The sequence below is a fragment of the Calidris pugnax genome, unplaced genomic scaffold (assembly GCF_001431845.1).
Source record: "Calidris pugnax isolate Ruff unplaced genomic scaffold, ASM143184v1 scaffold518, whole genome shotgun sequence".
In the NCBI taxonomy this organism is placed as follows: Eukaryota; Metazoa; Chordata; class Aves; order Charadriiformes; family Scolopacidae; genus Calidris; species Calidris pugnax.
Window position 1 is genome coordinate 579,398 of NW_015091362.1, and position 17,075 is coordinate 596,472.

Consider the following 17,075-nt stretch of genomic DNA (forward strand, 5'->3'; position numbering starts at 1 on the left):
CAATTTCATTAGGCTGGCCCTGTCTCTGGAGAGCACAGTTCCTACAGCAGTGCCTGTAACCGAGGTGCAAGAACTAAGCTGTATGATTAAAAAGCCATACATGGCACACATGCAGGAAGATCTTTGCTCTTGGGCTGTCTGACTTGGATCCAGAGGCCCGTCCATTTCTAAGCTTAAATAAAAAGGAAACTGTTTTAGTAAGAGATTTGAGGAAGTTGAGCCTGTGTATCTTAATGCAGAGTCTTGAGAGTTTCTTAATAGGATACCTGTTTAGAGAAAGGAAATCAAATGTCAAAGGGATTCAGAGTAACACAAAATTACATTGGGGGTTGAAAATGAAAAATAAGAGGAACAATTTGAAAAAAAAAAAGTTTGTGGTGACTAGTGTTACGTGGCATGGTGGACTTTTTTTGTCTAAAACCTGAAGTTCCAGACTGGATGGATCTTATGTATGCTTTAGTAGCTCTTAATGCTTGAATTGTAACTGTTTCTTCTGTGGCCCCTATTATGCAGGACACTGCATTTCTTACAGGACCATAGTGTTCACTTTATGGCTTCAGATTAGTAATTGGGATGGTAGCAAATGCTAGGAGGCTGTGAACAGGTTTGCCTGAATGCTTGTTGTGTGTTCTTTCCATGTCTCTCTTGGGTCCTTTGGTCAAGCTCTAGTACTTCTCAAGATGGCTGCCAGACCTGTGTTTCTGTAACATAAATGAGCTGTCCTCTTTGTGTTGGAAGAAATAAGTGGAATACCTCTGGGGTTTCCACTGGCTCATTGTGTGCAATAGCATTTTGTTGTTTGCAGCTATAATTGCTTTCTGTCACATTCTTTATTCTCACTGGGCAAAGCTTCATTCCAGTTCCTGTTGGATATGTCTTCTAAGGCACTGCTCTGTGAATTTGAGCCAATGCAATGATGGCTTCTTAAGCAAAAGTCTTTAGAATATAAAGCACAAGGGTGTTTTTTTTTCTAGCTCAGGTGGATTTTGCTTCTCTTTCCAGGTGTCCTGAAAAATGGCTGATGATATTGATATTGAAGCAATGCTTGAAGCTCCTTACAAGAAGGTGAGAAAAATGTCCCAGTGAGGTCCTGTTTACTTTAATTTAGCATTATTCATGAAACTACTGCTGAACTGTAAACTAACATCCCTGGAGCCCTCATGATTTATCTTATTGGAGATGCATTACATGTAACTTACAAGTAAATATATACTGTTAATGTAATTATATTGTGCAGTAGTTTCACTTCAGCGTGATGAATAAATGCCCATCTATCTCTCTTTGTAGACTTGCCTAACGATATCTCACCTCTACTCCCATGAATTCACCTTTGATTCCAGTGTGAACTGTCAATCATAAGGTAGTAATTGAGTGACGTATCGCTGTACCGTGGTCCCCTAGGTTAAAAAAACAAAAACAAAAAAACCACAAAACAAAATCAAAACAGCCACCCAAAAAAACCAAAACAAACAAATCCCACCCCCTCAAACGAGAAACCAAAAACTTCTCCTAAAATTGCCAGGTCCAGTTTGGTATAGCTACAAGGTGAATGCAGTGGTTTGGGAAAACAGCAGGGTTCCAAGAATAACCTTTTCACCAGTCCCATGGCAAGTAAATATTTGAACTGTCTGCTCAGTGCAAGAAGAGTGATACTTGCTTTTAATGCAGAAGACTGGTGGCGGTTAATCTTTTAACAGGGCAGATGGAAATCAATTGCTGAGTGAACGAATTTATGGAGATTCTTGGATCCCTGAATAGAACGTTCTTAGCAAGTAAAAGACAGTATCACAGTCTGCGGTGTCATTCTAAAATAAGTTCTTGTAGTCTTCTGTCCTAGTTGTTTAATTAGGAAATGTCAATTTTTATGCAAAATTTTTATCAATTAGTGTAGTGATGTCTTTTACCTAAACCAGCAGCAAATGAATACTGTCTTTTTTTGTTTTTCACCAAATGGTGGTGAAGTGTTAACATTATGCATGCTTTAGCACTGGTTTTGCAAGAAATGTATATTAAGTTTAAATCACTTAGGAATTGTACTTTCGATGTAACTGATGTGATTAAACTGTAACACAAGTATATAAATTATATAGCAGCTATTGTTAGTCTATTCTGCAGTGTTTATTACAACCATGTCTTGAATTTTGGATGAGCATTTGTAAGTTTTAAGTGGTATATTTAGTTTATGTAATATTTAGCATTTACGTTAAAGTCTTGAAGAGAAATTTATAAATTGTTATGTAAAAATTCTTGTGTCCTGGTTTAACATGGATATTTTCCATGTAAACAGGTATGGAAATAGGGAATGTTTAGGCTGGACTGGTGGATTATTGATGACTTTCTTGGGAGTCGACGTTACTAAAGCAGTGTGAATCCCTGTTTGCTTCAGGGCGAGATGTGTGACAGAGGTGACATCAAGCTCTTACAACCCTTCAACGAAAATGAGCGAAGATCTCGGGAATGGCATCGGTCACAGGAAATCCATAGTGGCTGGCTGCTAGCATAGCCACTGGGGCTTAGGCAGAGATGTAGCCTTGGTACTGATCAGAGGGGCACACAAACACAAACCTGAAACTTCCTCTTACATTTTATAGAAATAACATTTAACCACTTGAGTGCTGAATTCTACAGGATAACTTGCTCTCTAAACCATGTAAGGAAGTATCTACAATTTTATATACAATTTAAAATTATGTAAGTCTTGTATTTTGTAATTGTATGACTTAAATTTAAGCAGCAAAGTGGTTAAACATGCTTACCTAAATTTTCTAAAGCTTTCCACATTAAACTGTAAACAAGTAATTTAGTATTAAATTTTTTGTTTTGTATTCTCTTATTCCTATTCCCATTACCCTTTGACCACTTGAAATGTTTCCGCTTCGTCCTCACGATGTTCTTCTATCAACCCTGCTTAGGATGAGAACAAATTGAGCAGTGCCAATGGCCATGAAGAACGCAGCAAGAAGTAAGTATTTTCTCAGTTCTCAACGTTGCAGGGGGGCTGCTGATTTTTGTGAACTTGCAAATGCATGTTGGTAGTGTTTGGGGAAATAAAATAATAGAGCTTGATACTTGCAGCAGCTGCAACTGCAGCAATTATGAAATTTTGTTTTCAAATGTACATTTTGTTTACAAATGTAGTTACACCTTTGTCACTGATGTCATCGAAGTTGTGGCAAAATTTAATGTTAAATAAAAATACAGACTTGGGAGGTTTGGGATATTTAATGTCTTTTTTCTTGCTTTAGCAATGCAATGGATTTTGCATTTAAAAGTGTGTCTGGTGTAGAATTTTATGCAATTTGGAACAGTGCAAAGCATTTAAAGATACCAGTGCTTTCTTGAAAAGGTTTAGGGTGTTGGATCCCCTCCCTCTATTTCCCCCCCATTCAAAAATTTCTCAATTTTTAAATTATAATCTAAACTTTGTAAGACTATAGTATAACCTTTTTAAAGAGTACAAGCTCATCTTTAGGATGCATAATTCATGAATCTGAACACCTGCTTATGACAATCTGGAATCAAATCAGAAATTTGAAGAAAGAGGCATTCTATAAAAAGTCTCTTAAATACCCCAAATAAATGGAAGGTTTATTAAGCCTTTAAAATAAATTCTTTGCCTTACAAGCATTATTTGATAGTTGCTGTAGGAAGAATCATTGTGAATTTGATAGCTGAGTAAACAGTTACCAGTGTGTTTCTGTAATACACGGCTAATTTAAGTTGTGCTGTTGTCATCTTCTGAAATCGTATAGTTGAAATGCTGAAGGGATCCAAAGAACATTTCTTGCCAGCTGTATACGTATTTGGGAAATGAGAAGTCCAGTTCTAACATCAGACATATATTGGAATCTAATCATCTAAAATTTATTCTATCTTACATCTTGTTCTCAACAATACTGTGAACATCATTCTTGTGCTAATAATGGGGAGCCCTAAAACCCCATCAAAAGCAGCTGCTCCCAGTATATTTAAGTTCTGAATTTGTATTGCTTTAAAACACACATACATGGCATGTAGAACCCTGCTTTTGTTTGGAAGGCTTGTCTCAATATATAAACTGGGATCTGAAAGAAGAGCAGTGTTTTTTAAATTTTAGAATTGGTTCTCACCTTGGTTCATGGCAGCGGGATGAGAATACTAGAATGTATTTTCAGTTCATTTCCTTAGTTGCTGTAACTTGCCCCAGAATAAGCAATGACATGTGTTATCTTTCTGCCTGTGGCCCCGTTTTCAGGTTGGACCTGTTTGCTCTGAGTATTTTTTTCTAATTCAGAAAAAAATAAGTAATCAGTAAATAAGTTTAGAAAAAAATTACATTACTGTAAAATAGAGCAAGTCAAAGTGTTTTGGTACTGTTAGCCTTATTTGTTGTGTGGAGTTTGACCTCTTTTTCTGCTTTCCTAATTGTACCCTCGTGTCTGTTCAAAAATGTTGCTTCTGTGGTATCTCCCCATTTCATTTTTCAAGTTGGCAATTGCTAGAAGGTTACTCTTGTACTGCACATCTCTGATAGTATGAAGCTTTTTGTCTGAGAATTTTGATTTGGTACGGCTGGTCCTCATAATCTTTAAAGAACAAATTACACCATTTTCTATTTTACTTGTGGTAGTGTACTCTGTTGCTGAAGACTAAAGTGTATATAGGCTTTGCAAGATTTCTTGCTTTGCTTATCAATTAAATTGAAGTGTCAATTTTCATTAACTACTTTAGTTGTCCAACTGAAACAAGATTGAAACTGTTGCAAAAACAGTAATCAACAGGAAGCACCAACAACTAAAAAGTAACATTAGATTCAGTGTGCAGCTTTCAATAATTGTCAAATCTTACTAAACTTCTGATTAAGGACCTGCAATTTTACTTGATGACTGTACTGCATGTCCAGTGTGGTCATGATTATGAGACAGAGTATGGATCTTGACTTCTAGGAGTCTTTCCATGCAAAGAGGGTTCAGGTTACTGTTGGGTAGTGAGTAGTTACTGTCTTTATTGAAGACCAACTGCTGTTAATTAGTTACTGTAATTAGTTAATTTAAATTTTCTGAGTAAATGTTTAAAATTATGAAGAAATGTGTTTTGTCCCAAACCTGTAAGAGCTGCAGGCTTAGAAAAGCAAGTGGCTTGTGAGTGGGAGTAGTAAGTATGAAGCAGAACTCTTAGGCAGTATATTAAGGCCTGGTAGCAGGGAGTAGCAAGAGGAAAAAAACCTTCCTTTCCCTCAGATTGCTTCTTCCTTTCTATTTTTGTTGTGTTTTGTTTTACTTTTGCTGTAACAATACAACTTATTCTTAGCATCTTGACAATGTATTTAAAGTATGTTTGAAAGACATGTGAAATACTGCATGTAGCGTGTACTAGATCTAATGCAGGAAATATGTCAGTCCTTCTACTCGTCCTGGAAGCATTCTTTAGTGATTTCAAAAGTTAAAATAAAGTGCTTTGGAGCACTTTCTGTTGTTAGTGATAAATTTTAAGACCGGTGACATGCTTAACCACCTGTTTAACAAAAGAAACCTGTATAAATATCAGCAGGTAGAAACTTTCTCCTATCAATGTCTGTGACGTCAGGTTAGAGAAACTGTGGAATGTGAGGTAAATCATAACACTGAGCCACATGTGTAAACCAAAGTTGTATTTTTCTGTCTCAGGAGAAAAAAGAGCAAGAGCCGAAGTCGGAGCCATGACAGGAAGAGGAGCAGAAGTAAGGAACGCAAACGGAGCCGAGATCGGGAAAGGAAAAAGAGCAGAAGCCGGGAAAGGAAGCGGAGCAGAAGCAAAGAACGCAGACGCAGCCGCTCTAGGAGTAGAGATCGCAGATTCAGAGGCCGCTATAGAAGTCCCTAGTAGGTTATTTGCGTAGACTTGCATGTGTGCTCCTTCAGTGTATGATGTGGAAGTTTAAAGTTTCAGTCTCTGCTTTCTTAATTGGTCACTAATCTCAAAAAAGAAGGTGAGAGGAGTGAAAAAGAGGACAGAAACGTACTAAGTTCCTACTGCTAGTTTTCATTCTTACCTGAATGCAGAAAGATGCAAAAGCAAGTAGAAGAATGTGTACAACTGACTGCAAAACAAAGCGTATCAGAAAACTAAAATAAGAGTCAGGTTTTCTGCATGCCCTAATTATCTTCAGTGTATGATCCTATGTATGATGGTTTAACTGTCAAAAAATGAATAGTCTGTGACTTGGGTTACATGCTCATAAAACCTTTTGCTTTTCTTACTAAAGGTTTTTACTGGGTTGCTGCTCTTAAACACTTACTGCTTAAACACAGGAAGTGTTTATGCATCCAGACTGGAAGTGTCTTGTCTTAGTAATGCCCATGTGTTGCATATTTGCCCTGCTTTTTTTGAAACTTGTTTAGAGGCTGTGGAAGAATTCTTCAGTTCCTCTCGGATCTTTGGCTTGATAGAACTTCTGTTATAGGTAGTTCCTGACAGTTGTAAATTGTTTCTTAAAACCCACTTTTTCATTGGTATTTATTCTGTGTTTCTGCTGCTTTGTATTCCTGCCCTCTTTGCTCCCCATTGCCTCTTTTTGCCTTCAAAGAAGCAGGAAAACAGTGAGAACTGGGCTGTGTGCTTGGCTTTCATTGATTACCTGAGGCTGCTGTTTGTGTCTGCTTTTGTCCAGGCCTCATCTCAACTGTTGTCAAATCTTAGAATGCAAGATCATGTCAGAAGCAGGCATTTGAAAAACATGTATTTTTAAAATCATGGCATGTAACATCATCTGTGATGGAGAAATCTCTTTCAAGATGTTTACTTTTTGATAAATTGCAGACTTGTACAGCACATGGATGTTTTTCTTGGTGGCTGGGTCCGAATGCAAGGAGTGCGTTCCTTCTGGTACTCTTGGAATGCCCAAGGTCTCTGCGTCTCATTTTGCATTGTCACCTGGATGTTGGGCATTTTCATAATGAAAACACACTGGAACTCCTGCGTCTGCATGGATGCAGTGGCATCCTGTGCTACCATCACTCCTCAGCACTTGAGGATCATAGAGTGTATTATCCCTGCTTTTACTTTGTCTCAAGTACCAGGTCTGGCCGAGCCTCTTTAAAGCTGCTCTGGGCTACAGATCTGAAGATTTCAGCAGTGCAGTTGGCTTGTTTTTGACAGCTCTTTGACACCTGTAAGATTACAGTAGCTAGTTGTTAGGTTGTGCCAGCTCCACTGTCATGGCTCCAAACTTCCTCATAAACAGAGGACCTTGATCAAGATCTTCAGCCTTCTGTATGTGGAGCCTGCCAGTCGTCTTTCCTCCAGTTTGGTGTATGGAAAGAGTCTCCTTCATCTCATGAGTTGCTTGGGAGTTGTTGCAGTGTATGGATAGAGTCTCCTTCATCTCATGAGTTGCTTGGGAGTTGTTGCATTCTCCTAGCTATGTTGGAGGGTGGTGGTCTTTGTTTTTTCTGTTGTAGCCGGGTGAGAAGGTTCTTCACATGGAGAAATTTGGGAGTTGCAGTCTTCCAATCTTCCAAAATAATTTCATTAAGTAATGGTTGAATGTACGGACAATAATCCATGCCTGCTTTAATGCATCAAGATATGTTATGTCAGGAGCGTAAGGGGTCTTTTTCATTGTTCTGATGCTTTTCCATAGCTATTCTGGGCAATTTCTCTGGTATTGAGAGACAATGGAAAAAAAAAAGCAAGATAGTCTAGTGCCCCCTGAGAATATGAGGTTGCACTTAATGGTTTGGTAGCATTGTGTTCTCTGCTTCAGTTGGTGGATTGTTGCTTTCATTTAACAAAGTAGGATTTTGGTTTTGTGGAAGACTGTTAGAGGGCAACTACATGCATCCCAGAAGCCTTGGTACTGATTGTGCAGCTAGCAGTTGGGTGGCGTTCACTTGCAGGTCATGGATGATGCTATTGAAGTGATACACATGCTAGTGTGATTCCAGAATTCTAGTTTTGGGTTGGAAGGACATCAGAAGATAGGAAGGAGAACTCTTCATTTTCTGTTCAGGAAAATACAGAGACTCGCCTTTAAAAGCCGTGTAAGGGATGCTTGACTTTCAGGGAGAGATAAGTTCTGGAGATGAAGTCTTTTTCACCAGCCTCCTTTGGATCTACCAAAAATGGTGCTTCCATATAAAGAAACCATCTCTGTATCACTGCCATCAGCTTAGCATTTCAAAAGTAATTACCGGAGTGCTCTCACTGGCTGGAGAATTTGAAGCTGGAATCTCACCTGGTGAGGCTGCTGTTCAGACAGTTCTGAGTTGGTTTTACTGCAGGCGTTGTTGTAGCTGACTGCAACGTCTGGTTTAGAATGCTGTTGTGGTTTGGTTGGATTGGCCAATGATGGATGACAGATGCTGTCCCTCACCTCTCGCTCCGAGGAGAGGAACTGGTTTTAAATTTTTACCTTTTGCGCTTCCTCCTCTTTGTGATCTTTCTTACTTGCTTTATAAAGGCCCCTTTTAAAGCTAGTATCTCTAAATTTTAGATGTTTTGCTGCCAATGGTGACGTGGAAGTCACAATAGTGAGAAGAGAAGGTCTAGTACAGGTGATTCTGAAGGAAAGGAAGAATGTGCCACAGAGAACCTGAGGACTTTGTCATCGTTAGGCATGAGATAGTGATTAAATGTTTGAGTTTTTTAAAATTGGGTGGCTGGTTTGTGTTGCTTTGTTCTCACAGGGTTTTTTAAATGTTATTTGAATATCTTGCCCCTTAAGTGTTTTGCAGTTATACTATTAGGTCTCTTAAGAGAAAGAACTTGACCAGGTATTCTTGCTTACACATCTGCATGACAAATCCCAGCTACTGCTAAAATATAGTAGAAGTCACTTGACTGTCCTGTTGCTATTCTGGAACCAAGAATTTGGGCAGAACTGCTGGGAAAACGGGGTTATCACCTGGAGACTGAAACATTGTCATTCTCCTGGACTTTGTTAGCTAAATCTTGCCTTGTCTGAGACTCTTGGAATTATAAAATGGTTTGCATTGGAAGGGATTTTAAGGACCATCGAGTTCCAGCCCCCCTGCCCTGGGCAGGGACACCTCCCACCAGACCAGGTTGCCCAAAGCTGCATCCAGCCTGCCCTTGAACCCCTTCAGGGATGGGGCAGCCACAGCTTCTCTGGGCAACCTGGGCCAGGGTCTCACCACCCTCGCAGCACAGAATTTCTTCCTAATACCTAATCTAAATCTCCTCTCTTTCAGTTTGCACCCATTGCCCCTCATTGCTACACTCCCTCAAAGAGTCCCTCCCCATCTCTTCTATAGGGCTTCTTTAGGTACTGAAAGGCTGCTATAAGGTCTCCCTGGAGCCTTCTCCAGGCTGAACAACCCCAGCTCTCTCAGCCTGTGTTCATAGGAGAAATGCTCTAGCCCTTGGATCATCTTCGTGGCCCTCTGCTGCATCTGTTCCAACAGGTCCGTGTCCTTCAAATGTTGATGGCCACAGAGCTGAAGGCAGCGCTACAGGGGGGTCTCCCCAGAGCAGGGCAGAGGAGCAGAACCCCCCTCCCTCGTCCTGCTGGCCACACTTCTTTTGATGGAGCCCAGAATATGATTGGCTTTGTGGGCTGCCAGTGTACGTTGCTGGGTCGTGTTGAGCTTCTCATCCACCAACACCCCCAAGTCCTTCTCCTCAGGGCTGCTTTCAGTCTGTTCTCTGCCCAGCCTGGATTTGTTCTTGGGATTGCCCTGTCCAATGTGCAGGATCTTGCACTTAGCCTCGTTGAACTTTATGAGGTTCACACGGGCCCACCTCTCCAGCCTGTCCAGATCCCTCTGTATGGCATCCCTTCCTTCCAGTGTGTTGGCTGCTCCACACAGCTTGCTGTCATGGGCAAACTTGTTGAGGGTGACCTCTGAGGTATGCCACTCAACACTGGAGAAGCAGAGTCTTGGATAATGACTGAGCAGGTGAATGTTAATGATTTACTGGCTGTCTTGTGACTTGACTTGGGCTATATAACATCTCGTGTGTTTCAGAAAACATGCACCTTGGTGTGCTTGGGCTGTACACAGGACCTAGTGCATTTGTCTTATGAAGAAATTAACCCCTAGACATAAATTGCTTGTGCCTTGTTGCTTTTGTACATAATAGCAGGAGCCAGGCAACAATTTCAAAGAGTTTTTAGGCATTAGGAGGAGAGAGAAGAAAATTCCCCTGAGAGCTACAGTTCTGCGAGTAAGTCTCCTTAGAAAAGCACAAATAAATGCATCTCGTAGAATACTTTTTCAAAAGAATTTTCAGAAGGTAACTTGGGCCATCATCTTGCCCCAGGCAGCTTTCTGCTCAGTCTGTTCTAGTGATCTGTTACGGCTTTGGTTTGCTGCAGACTTTTAATGTTTCTCCTATGTAGTCATGTAAATAATATACTGCTTGTCAAGAGTCAAAATGAAAAAGACTTCTGGAGTTGTGTTGGTGTTTGAGTTTTTGTTTTTTCTCTCAGAAGTTCTGCCTGTATTTGAAAACTTACTGTGTATCTTCTCAGGTATTTTTTCACTAGGTTTAGACAAAAGCTTAGAACATTTCTTTCACTGTTTCCTTAAACACTTGTGGTCTTGATGATTGACCGTCATTTAGTTGGTCTGCATGTTAATATTCTGGAGTCACTGTAATTGGCTTGTCTTGCTGCATTTGAATTGAAGTGGAGAACAGCACATTCTGCATCTGGAGGTGTGAAGATGCAAGGTAATCCCATCTCTGACAAGAACTCAGAATTAATAGAATTAGTACCGACATCTCCAGGTGCAGCTTCTGGCAGTGTGTCAGACACTGGAGAACCTCAGTGGATGCCCTCAGTGCTCTTTTGTCTGAACCTGAGTAGGAAATGGAGTAAATTGGTCCTAGGAAAAAAAAAAGTCTGTTTTGATCAATAATGATCTCATCTCAACATATGCCTGTTCTTTGTCTTATTTTCTCTTAATAAGTAGTTTCTAAATGGTCTCTTCATTTTTTTTCCCCAGTATTATACAGGGCCATATTCCCTTGCTTTAACCTGGCTAGCATGGTTTTGGATCTTGGCCCACTACTTCCATCAGTGTCACGTTTAAAAATGGGCATCCTCTTCCTTGTTGTGGACGCTGAGTTTAATGATAAGCGTTACTGTTCCACTGAGTAGCAAGATGTTTATCAGACAAATTGGTTGGCTAAATGAATTTAGTGAAAGACTACCTAATGTCTTCAGATTACCATGTCTTTCAGGGCGTTTTCACCTCAATTTATAGCCACAGCAGAAAGAATCAATTCTGTGCAGGTGGAAAGACAAACCCCTAGTCTGTGCAGCAGTGCCTCTGCCGTTGAGTAGGTATACAGGAAGAATGTTAACAGGTGGTGTTCTTTGCCTTGTATCTACATGGAGATCAAGTTCAGGGAGAACATGATAGGATGAATCTTACTGTTCATGTCACAGTCTGTTACCTTGTGCCACAAGAACTAGCAAGAGGACTATCCTTAACATAGAAGCACCGGGCAGATTGCCATTTGTTCTAGCAGCCTCTGTGAAGCCTGGAGAACTAAAATTAGATTCAGCCAAGAGATTGGATTCCTTCTGTGGTGGACATGTCTATGTAAGGTTAACTGCTGGCTTTAAATGGCTCTGTATTTTGATGTCCATTGAGAACTTCAGAAGCGGCATTTACGTACTCGTAGCACTTCAGTGGCTAGGGCTGAGACAACATTGGTGAATGTATCCCTTGCAGAGGTCTGCAGGGAGCTACTTGGGTTTCCACTTGCACCTTAAATTTAATGAAACTTTCAGTTTTAAACTGTTACAGTTGAGCAAATAGTCCTGCCAGCAGCACTTTGCTCAAAACCCTGAGGCTGAGTTCCAGGCCATTAAGGTACTGCTTTGCAGTTATGTAGTATATATAGTAGGTAGAGTATGCATGTGGACAAAAGAGCAATGTAAAGTTTACAGCAGTGACTGTAGCTCAGAAAACACCCATACAAATGTGCTGTGTGTGGCTGGCTCATGATTCATTTCTTGGAGTCCTGCATATTCTGGGAGTTTTGCGATGCAGATGAAACTGAACAGGGAGCGTATTCTGTGCTGTAGGGTTTGGAGTGCTGCACGTAGCTTATGCATGCCATGGGTGCTGTTAATGGCAAAAGTTTACCAGTTGAGGTGCGAGGGTGGGTGAACACTGGCAATGTGATGTGAGTACAAACAGGAAATCAGTACTCTGGTGGGTAATGTCTCTCTTTGCTTTTGTTGTAGTTCTGGTCCAAAATTCAACAGTGCCATCAGAGGGAAGATTGGTCTGCCTCACAGCATAAAATTAAGGTTTCTGAGTTTTCTCTACTTTTCATTGCATCATTAATAGGTTTTGTTTAAAATCAAACTGTTACATTTGAAGGTTTTCTTACAATCTTGTTGATCTCCCTTTACAGCAGACGACGCTCCAGAAGCAAAAGTCCCTTCAGAAAAGACAAGAGCCCTGTTAGGTAGGAATTTTTACATGTTTGGGCTTTTTTTTTTTTTTTTTTTCCGATTGAAGTTAGGAAATCAATGATGTAATAATGCATGATTATGATAATGCATGCTCTCCAGCTTATACTCACAAGTAATACTGGTGTTCATTCCCAAAGCCCAGGTGACAAGAGTGTTGAAAATACACTGCTCTCCCCACTCCAATAACAGTGTGCAAGTGTAAATAACGTTGGTGTGCAAAACAAGCCTTGCTTTGCTTTTTGTGTTTCTGTATTCTTAATCTTTTTTTCTTGTTAATTGTGATTTAAATTAGCTAGCTTTTCTGCTAAATCTTACTTAATAATGTTAAATATGGAATGGAAAAAAGTACTGTACAAATGCTTTTCTTCCTATTCAGTATGTATTAACTTTATTTGTAGAGAAGCCAGATGCCTTTAAAATCCAAAAGGTGCTTATTCATTCTTAGGCTTCTCATTTAAAGGAATTGGGTTTAGATAGCTGCTAATGAGATTATTCTCTAATTTAATACAGTTAAATTTAACTAATCTTGCTTTGCCTTGTTTAATTAGATGTTGGGCATTTTCATAATGAAAACACACTGGAACTCCTGCGTCTGCATGGATGCAGTGGCATCCTGTGCTACCATCACTCCTCAGCACTTGAGGATCATAGAGTGTATTATCCCTGCTTTTACTTTGTCTCAAGTACCAGGTCTGGCCGAGCCTCTTTAAAGCTGCTCTGGGCTACAGATCTGAAGATTTCAGCAGTGCAGTTGGCTTGTTTTTGACAGCTCTTTGACACCTGTAAGATTACAGTAGCTAGTTGTTAGGTTGTGCCAGCTCCACTGTCATGGCTCCAAACTTCCTCATAAACAGAGGACCTTGATCAAGATCTTCAGCCTTCTGTATGTGGAGCCTGCCAGTCGTCTTTCCTCCAGTTTGGTGGTGTATGGATAGAGTCTCCTTCATCTCATGAGTTGCTTGGGAGTTGTTGCATTCTCCTAGCTATGTTGGAGGGTGGTGGTCTTTGTTTTTTCTGTTGTAGCCGGGTGAGAAGGTTCTTCACATGGAGAAATTTGGGAGTTGCAGTCTTCCAATCTTCCAAAATAATTTCATTAAGTAATGGTTGAATGTACGGACAATAATCCATGCCTGCTTTAATGCATCAAGATATGTTATGTCAGGAGCGTAAGGGGTCTTTTTCATTGTTCTGATGCTTTTCCATAGCTATTCTGGGCAATTTCTCTGGTATTGAGAGACAATGGAAAAAAAAAAGCAAGATAGTCTAGTGCCCCCTGAGAATATGAGGTTGCACTTAATGGTTTGGTAGCATTGTGTTCTCTGCTTCAGTTGGTGGATTGTTGCTTTCATTTAACAAAGTAGGATTTTGGTTTTGTGGAAGACTGTTAGAGGGCAACTACATGCATCCCAGAAGCCTTGGTACTGATTGTGCAGCTAGCAGTTGGGTGGCGTTCACTTGCAGGTCATGGATGATGCTATTGAAGTGATACACATGCTAGTGTGATTCCAGAATTCTAGTTTTGGGTTGGAAGGACATCAGAAGATAGGAAGGAGAACTCTTCATTTTCTGTTCAGGAAAATACAGAGACTCGCCTTTAAAAGCCGTGTAAGGGATGCTTGACTTTCAGGGAGAGATAAGTTCTGGAGATGAAGTCTTTTTCACCAGCCTCCTTTGGATCTACCAAAAATGGTGCTTCCATATAAAGAAACCATCTCTGTATCACTGCCATCAGCTTAGCATTTCAAAAGTAATTACCGGAGTGCTCTCACTGGCTGGAGAATTTGAAGCTGGAATCTCACCTGGTGAGGCTGCTGTTCAGACAGTTCTGAGTTGGTTTTACTGCAGGCGTTGTTGTAGCTGACTGCAACGTCTGGTTTAGAATGCTGTTGTGGTTTGGTTGGATTGGCCAATGATGGATGACAGATGCTGTCCCTCACCTCTCGCTCCGAGGAGAGGAACTGGTTTTAAATTTTTACCTTTTGCGCTTCCTCCTCTTTGTGATCTTTCTTACTTGCTTTATAAAGGCCCCTTTTAAAGCTAGTATCTCTAAATTTTAGATGTTTTGCTGCCAATGGTGACGTGGAAGTCACAATAGTGAGAAGAGAAGGTCTAGTACAGGTGATTCTGAAGGAAAGGAAGAATGTGCCACAGAGAACCTGAGGACTTTGTCATCGTTAGGCATGAGATAGTGATTAAATGTTTGAGTTTTTTAAAATTGGGTGGCTGGTTTGTGTTGCTTTGTTCTCACAGGGTTTTTTAAATGTTATTTGAATATCTTGCCCCTTAAGTGTTTTGCAGTTATACTATTAGGTCTCTTAAGAGAAAGAACTTGACCAGGTATTCTTGCTTACACATCTGCATGACAAATCCCAGCTACTGCTAAAATATAGTAGAAGTCACTTGACTGTCCTGTTGCTATTCTGGAACCAAGAATTTGGGCAGAACTGCTGGGAAAACGGGGTTATCACCTGGAGACTGAAACATTGTCATTCTCCTGGACTTTGTTAGCTAAATCTTGCCTTGTCTGAGACTCTTGGAATTATAAAATGGTTTGCATTGGAAGGGATTTTAAGGACCATCGAGTTCCAGCCCCCCTGCCCTGGGCAGGGACACCTCCCAGCAGACCAGGTTGCCCAAAGCTGCATCCAGCCTGCCCTTGAACCCCTTCAGGGATGGGGCAGCCACAGCTTCTCTGGGCAACCTGGGCCAGGGTCTCACCACCCTCGCAGCACAGAATTTCTTCCTAATACCTAATCTAAATCTCCTCTCTTTCAGTTTGCACCCATTGCCCCTCATTGCTACACTCCCTCAAAGAGTCCCTCCCCATCTCTTCTATAGGGCTTCTTTAGGTACTGAAAGGCTGCTATAAGGTCTCCCTGGAGCCTTCTCCAGGCTGAACAACCCCAGCTCTCTCAGCCTGTGTTCATAGGAGAAATGCTCTAGCCCTTGGATCGTCTTCGTGGCCCTCTGCTGCATCTGTTCCAACAGGTCCGTGTCCTTCAAATGTTGATGGCCACAGAGCTGAAGGCAGCGCTACAGGGGGGTCTCCCCAGAGCAGGGCAGAGGAGCAGAACCCCCCTCCCTCGTCCTGCTGGCCACACTTCTTTTGATGGAGCCCAGAATATGATTGGCTTTGTGGGCTGCCAGTGTACGTTGCTGGGTCGTGTTGAGCTTCTCATCCACCAACACCCCCAAGTCCTTCTCCTCAGGGCTGCTTTCAGTCTGTTCTCTGCCCAGCCTGGATTTGTTCTTGGGATTGCCCTGTCCAATGTGCAGGATCTTGCACTTAGCCTCGTTGAACTTTATGAGGTTCACACGGGCCCACCTCTCCAGCCTGTCCAGATCCCTCTGTATGGCATCCCTTCCTTCCAGTGTGTTGGCTGCTCCACACAGCTTGCTGTCATGGGCAAACTTGTTGAGGGTGACCTCTGAGGTATGCCACTCAACACTGGAGAAGCAGAGTCTTGGATAATGACTGAGCAGGTGAATGTTAATGATTTACTGGCTGTCTTGTGACTTGACTTGGGCTATATAACATCTCGTGTGTTTCAGAAAACATGCACCTTGGTGTGCTTGGGCTGTACACAGGACCTAGTGCATTTGTCTTATGAAGAAATTAACCCCTAGACATAAATTGCTTGTGCCTTGTTGCTTTTGTACATAATAGCAGGAGCCAGGCAACAATTTCAAAGAGTTTTTAGGCATTAGGAGGAGAGAGAAGAAAATTCCCCTGAGAGCTACAGTTCTGCGAGTAAGTCTCCTTAGAAAAGCACAAATAAATGCATCTCGTAGAATACTTTTTCAAAAGAATTTTCAGAAGGTAACTTGGGCCATCATCTTGCCCCAGGCAGCTTTCTGCTCAGTCTGTTCTAGTGATCTGTTACGGCTTTGGTTTGCTGCAGACTTTTAATGTTTCTCCTATGTAGTCATGTAAATAATATACTGCTTGTCAAGAGTCAAAATGAAAAAGACTTCTGGAGTTGTGTTGGTGTTTGAGTTTTTGTTTTTTCTCTCAGAAGTTCTGCCTGTATTTGAAAACTTACTGTGTATCTTCTCAGGTATTTTTTCACTAGGTTTAGACAAAAGCTTAGAACATTTCTTTCACTGTTTCCTTAAACACTTGTGGTCTTGATGATTGACCGTCATTTAGTTGGTCTGCATGTTAATATTCTGGAGTCACTGTAATTGGCTTGTCTTGCTGCATTTGAATTGAAGTGGAGAACAGCACATTCTGCATCTGGAGGTGTGAAGATGCAAGGTAATCCCATCTCTGACAAGAACTCAGAATTAATAGAATTAGTACCGACATCTCCAGGTGCAGCTTCTGGCAGTGTGTCAGACACTGGAGAACCTCAGTGGATGCCCTCAGTGCTCTTTTGTCTGAACCTGAGTAGGAAATGGAGTAAATTGGTCCTAGGAAAAAAAAAAGTCTGTTTTGATCAATAATGATCTCATCTCAACATATGCCTGTTCTTTGTCTTATTTTCTCTTAATAAGTAGTTTCTAAATGGTCTCTTCATTTTTTTTCCCCAGTATTATACAGGGCCATATTCCCTTGCTTTAACCTGGCTAGCATGGTTTTGGATCTTGGCCCACTACTTCCATCAGTGTCACGTTTAAAAATGGGCATCCTCTTCCTTGTTGTGGACGCTGAGTTTAA

The 17,075-nt window shown here is 41.0% G+C and overlaps 1 protein-coding gene across 6 annotated transcripts in view; it reads left to right on the forward strand.

Moving 5' to 3' along the window:
• Positions 1-992: 992 nt before the first annotated feature.
• RBM39 (RNA binding motif protein 39) overlaps positions 993-17,075 on the forward strand; it is a 36,723-nt gene continuing 20,640 nt past the window's right edge. For 3 of the 6 annotated variants that reach the window (XR_001414043.1, XR_001414044.1, XM_014961159.1), the window contains exons 1-5: positions 993-1,065; positions 2,913-2,962; positions 5,646-5,840; positions 12,182-12,247; positions 12,355-12,408. Coding sequence is in view for 3 of the 6 variants with exons in the window: in XM_014961159.1 (XP_014816645.1) it covers positions 1,015-1,065; positions 2,913-2,962; positions 5,646-5,840; positions 12,182-12,247; positions 12,355-12,408 (416 nt within the window). In the remaining 3 variants the exon portion in view is untranslated. Of the gene's footprint in view, positions 1,066-2,570; positions 2,651-2,912; positions 2,963-5,645; positions 5,841-12,181; positions 12,248-12,354; positions 12,409-17,075 lie in introns of those variants that run through there. The other 3 variants (XM_014961160.1, XM_014961162.1, XM_014961161.1) reach the window with 3 other exon arrangements.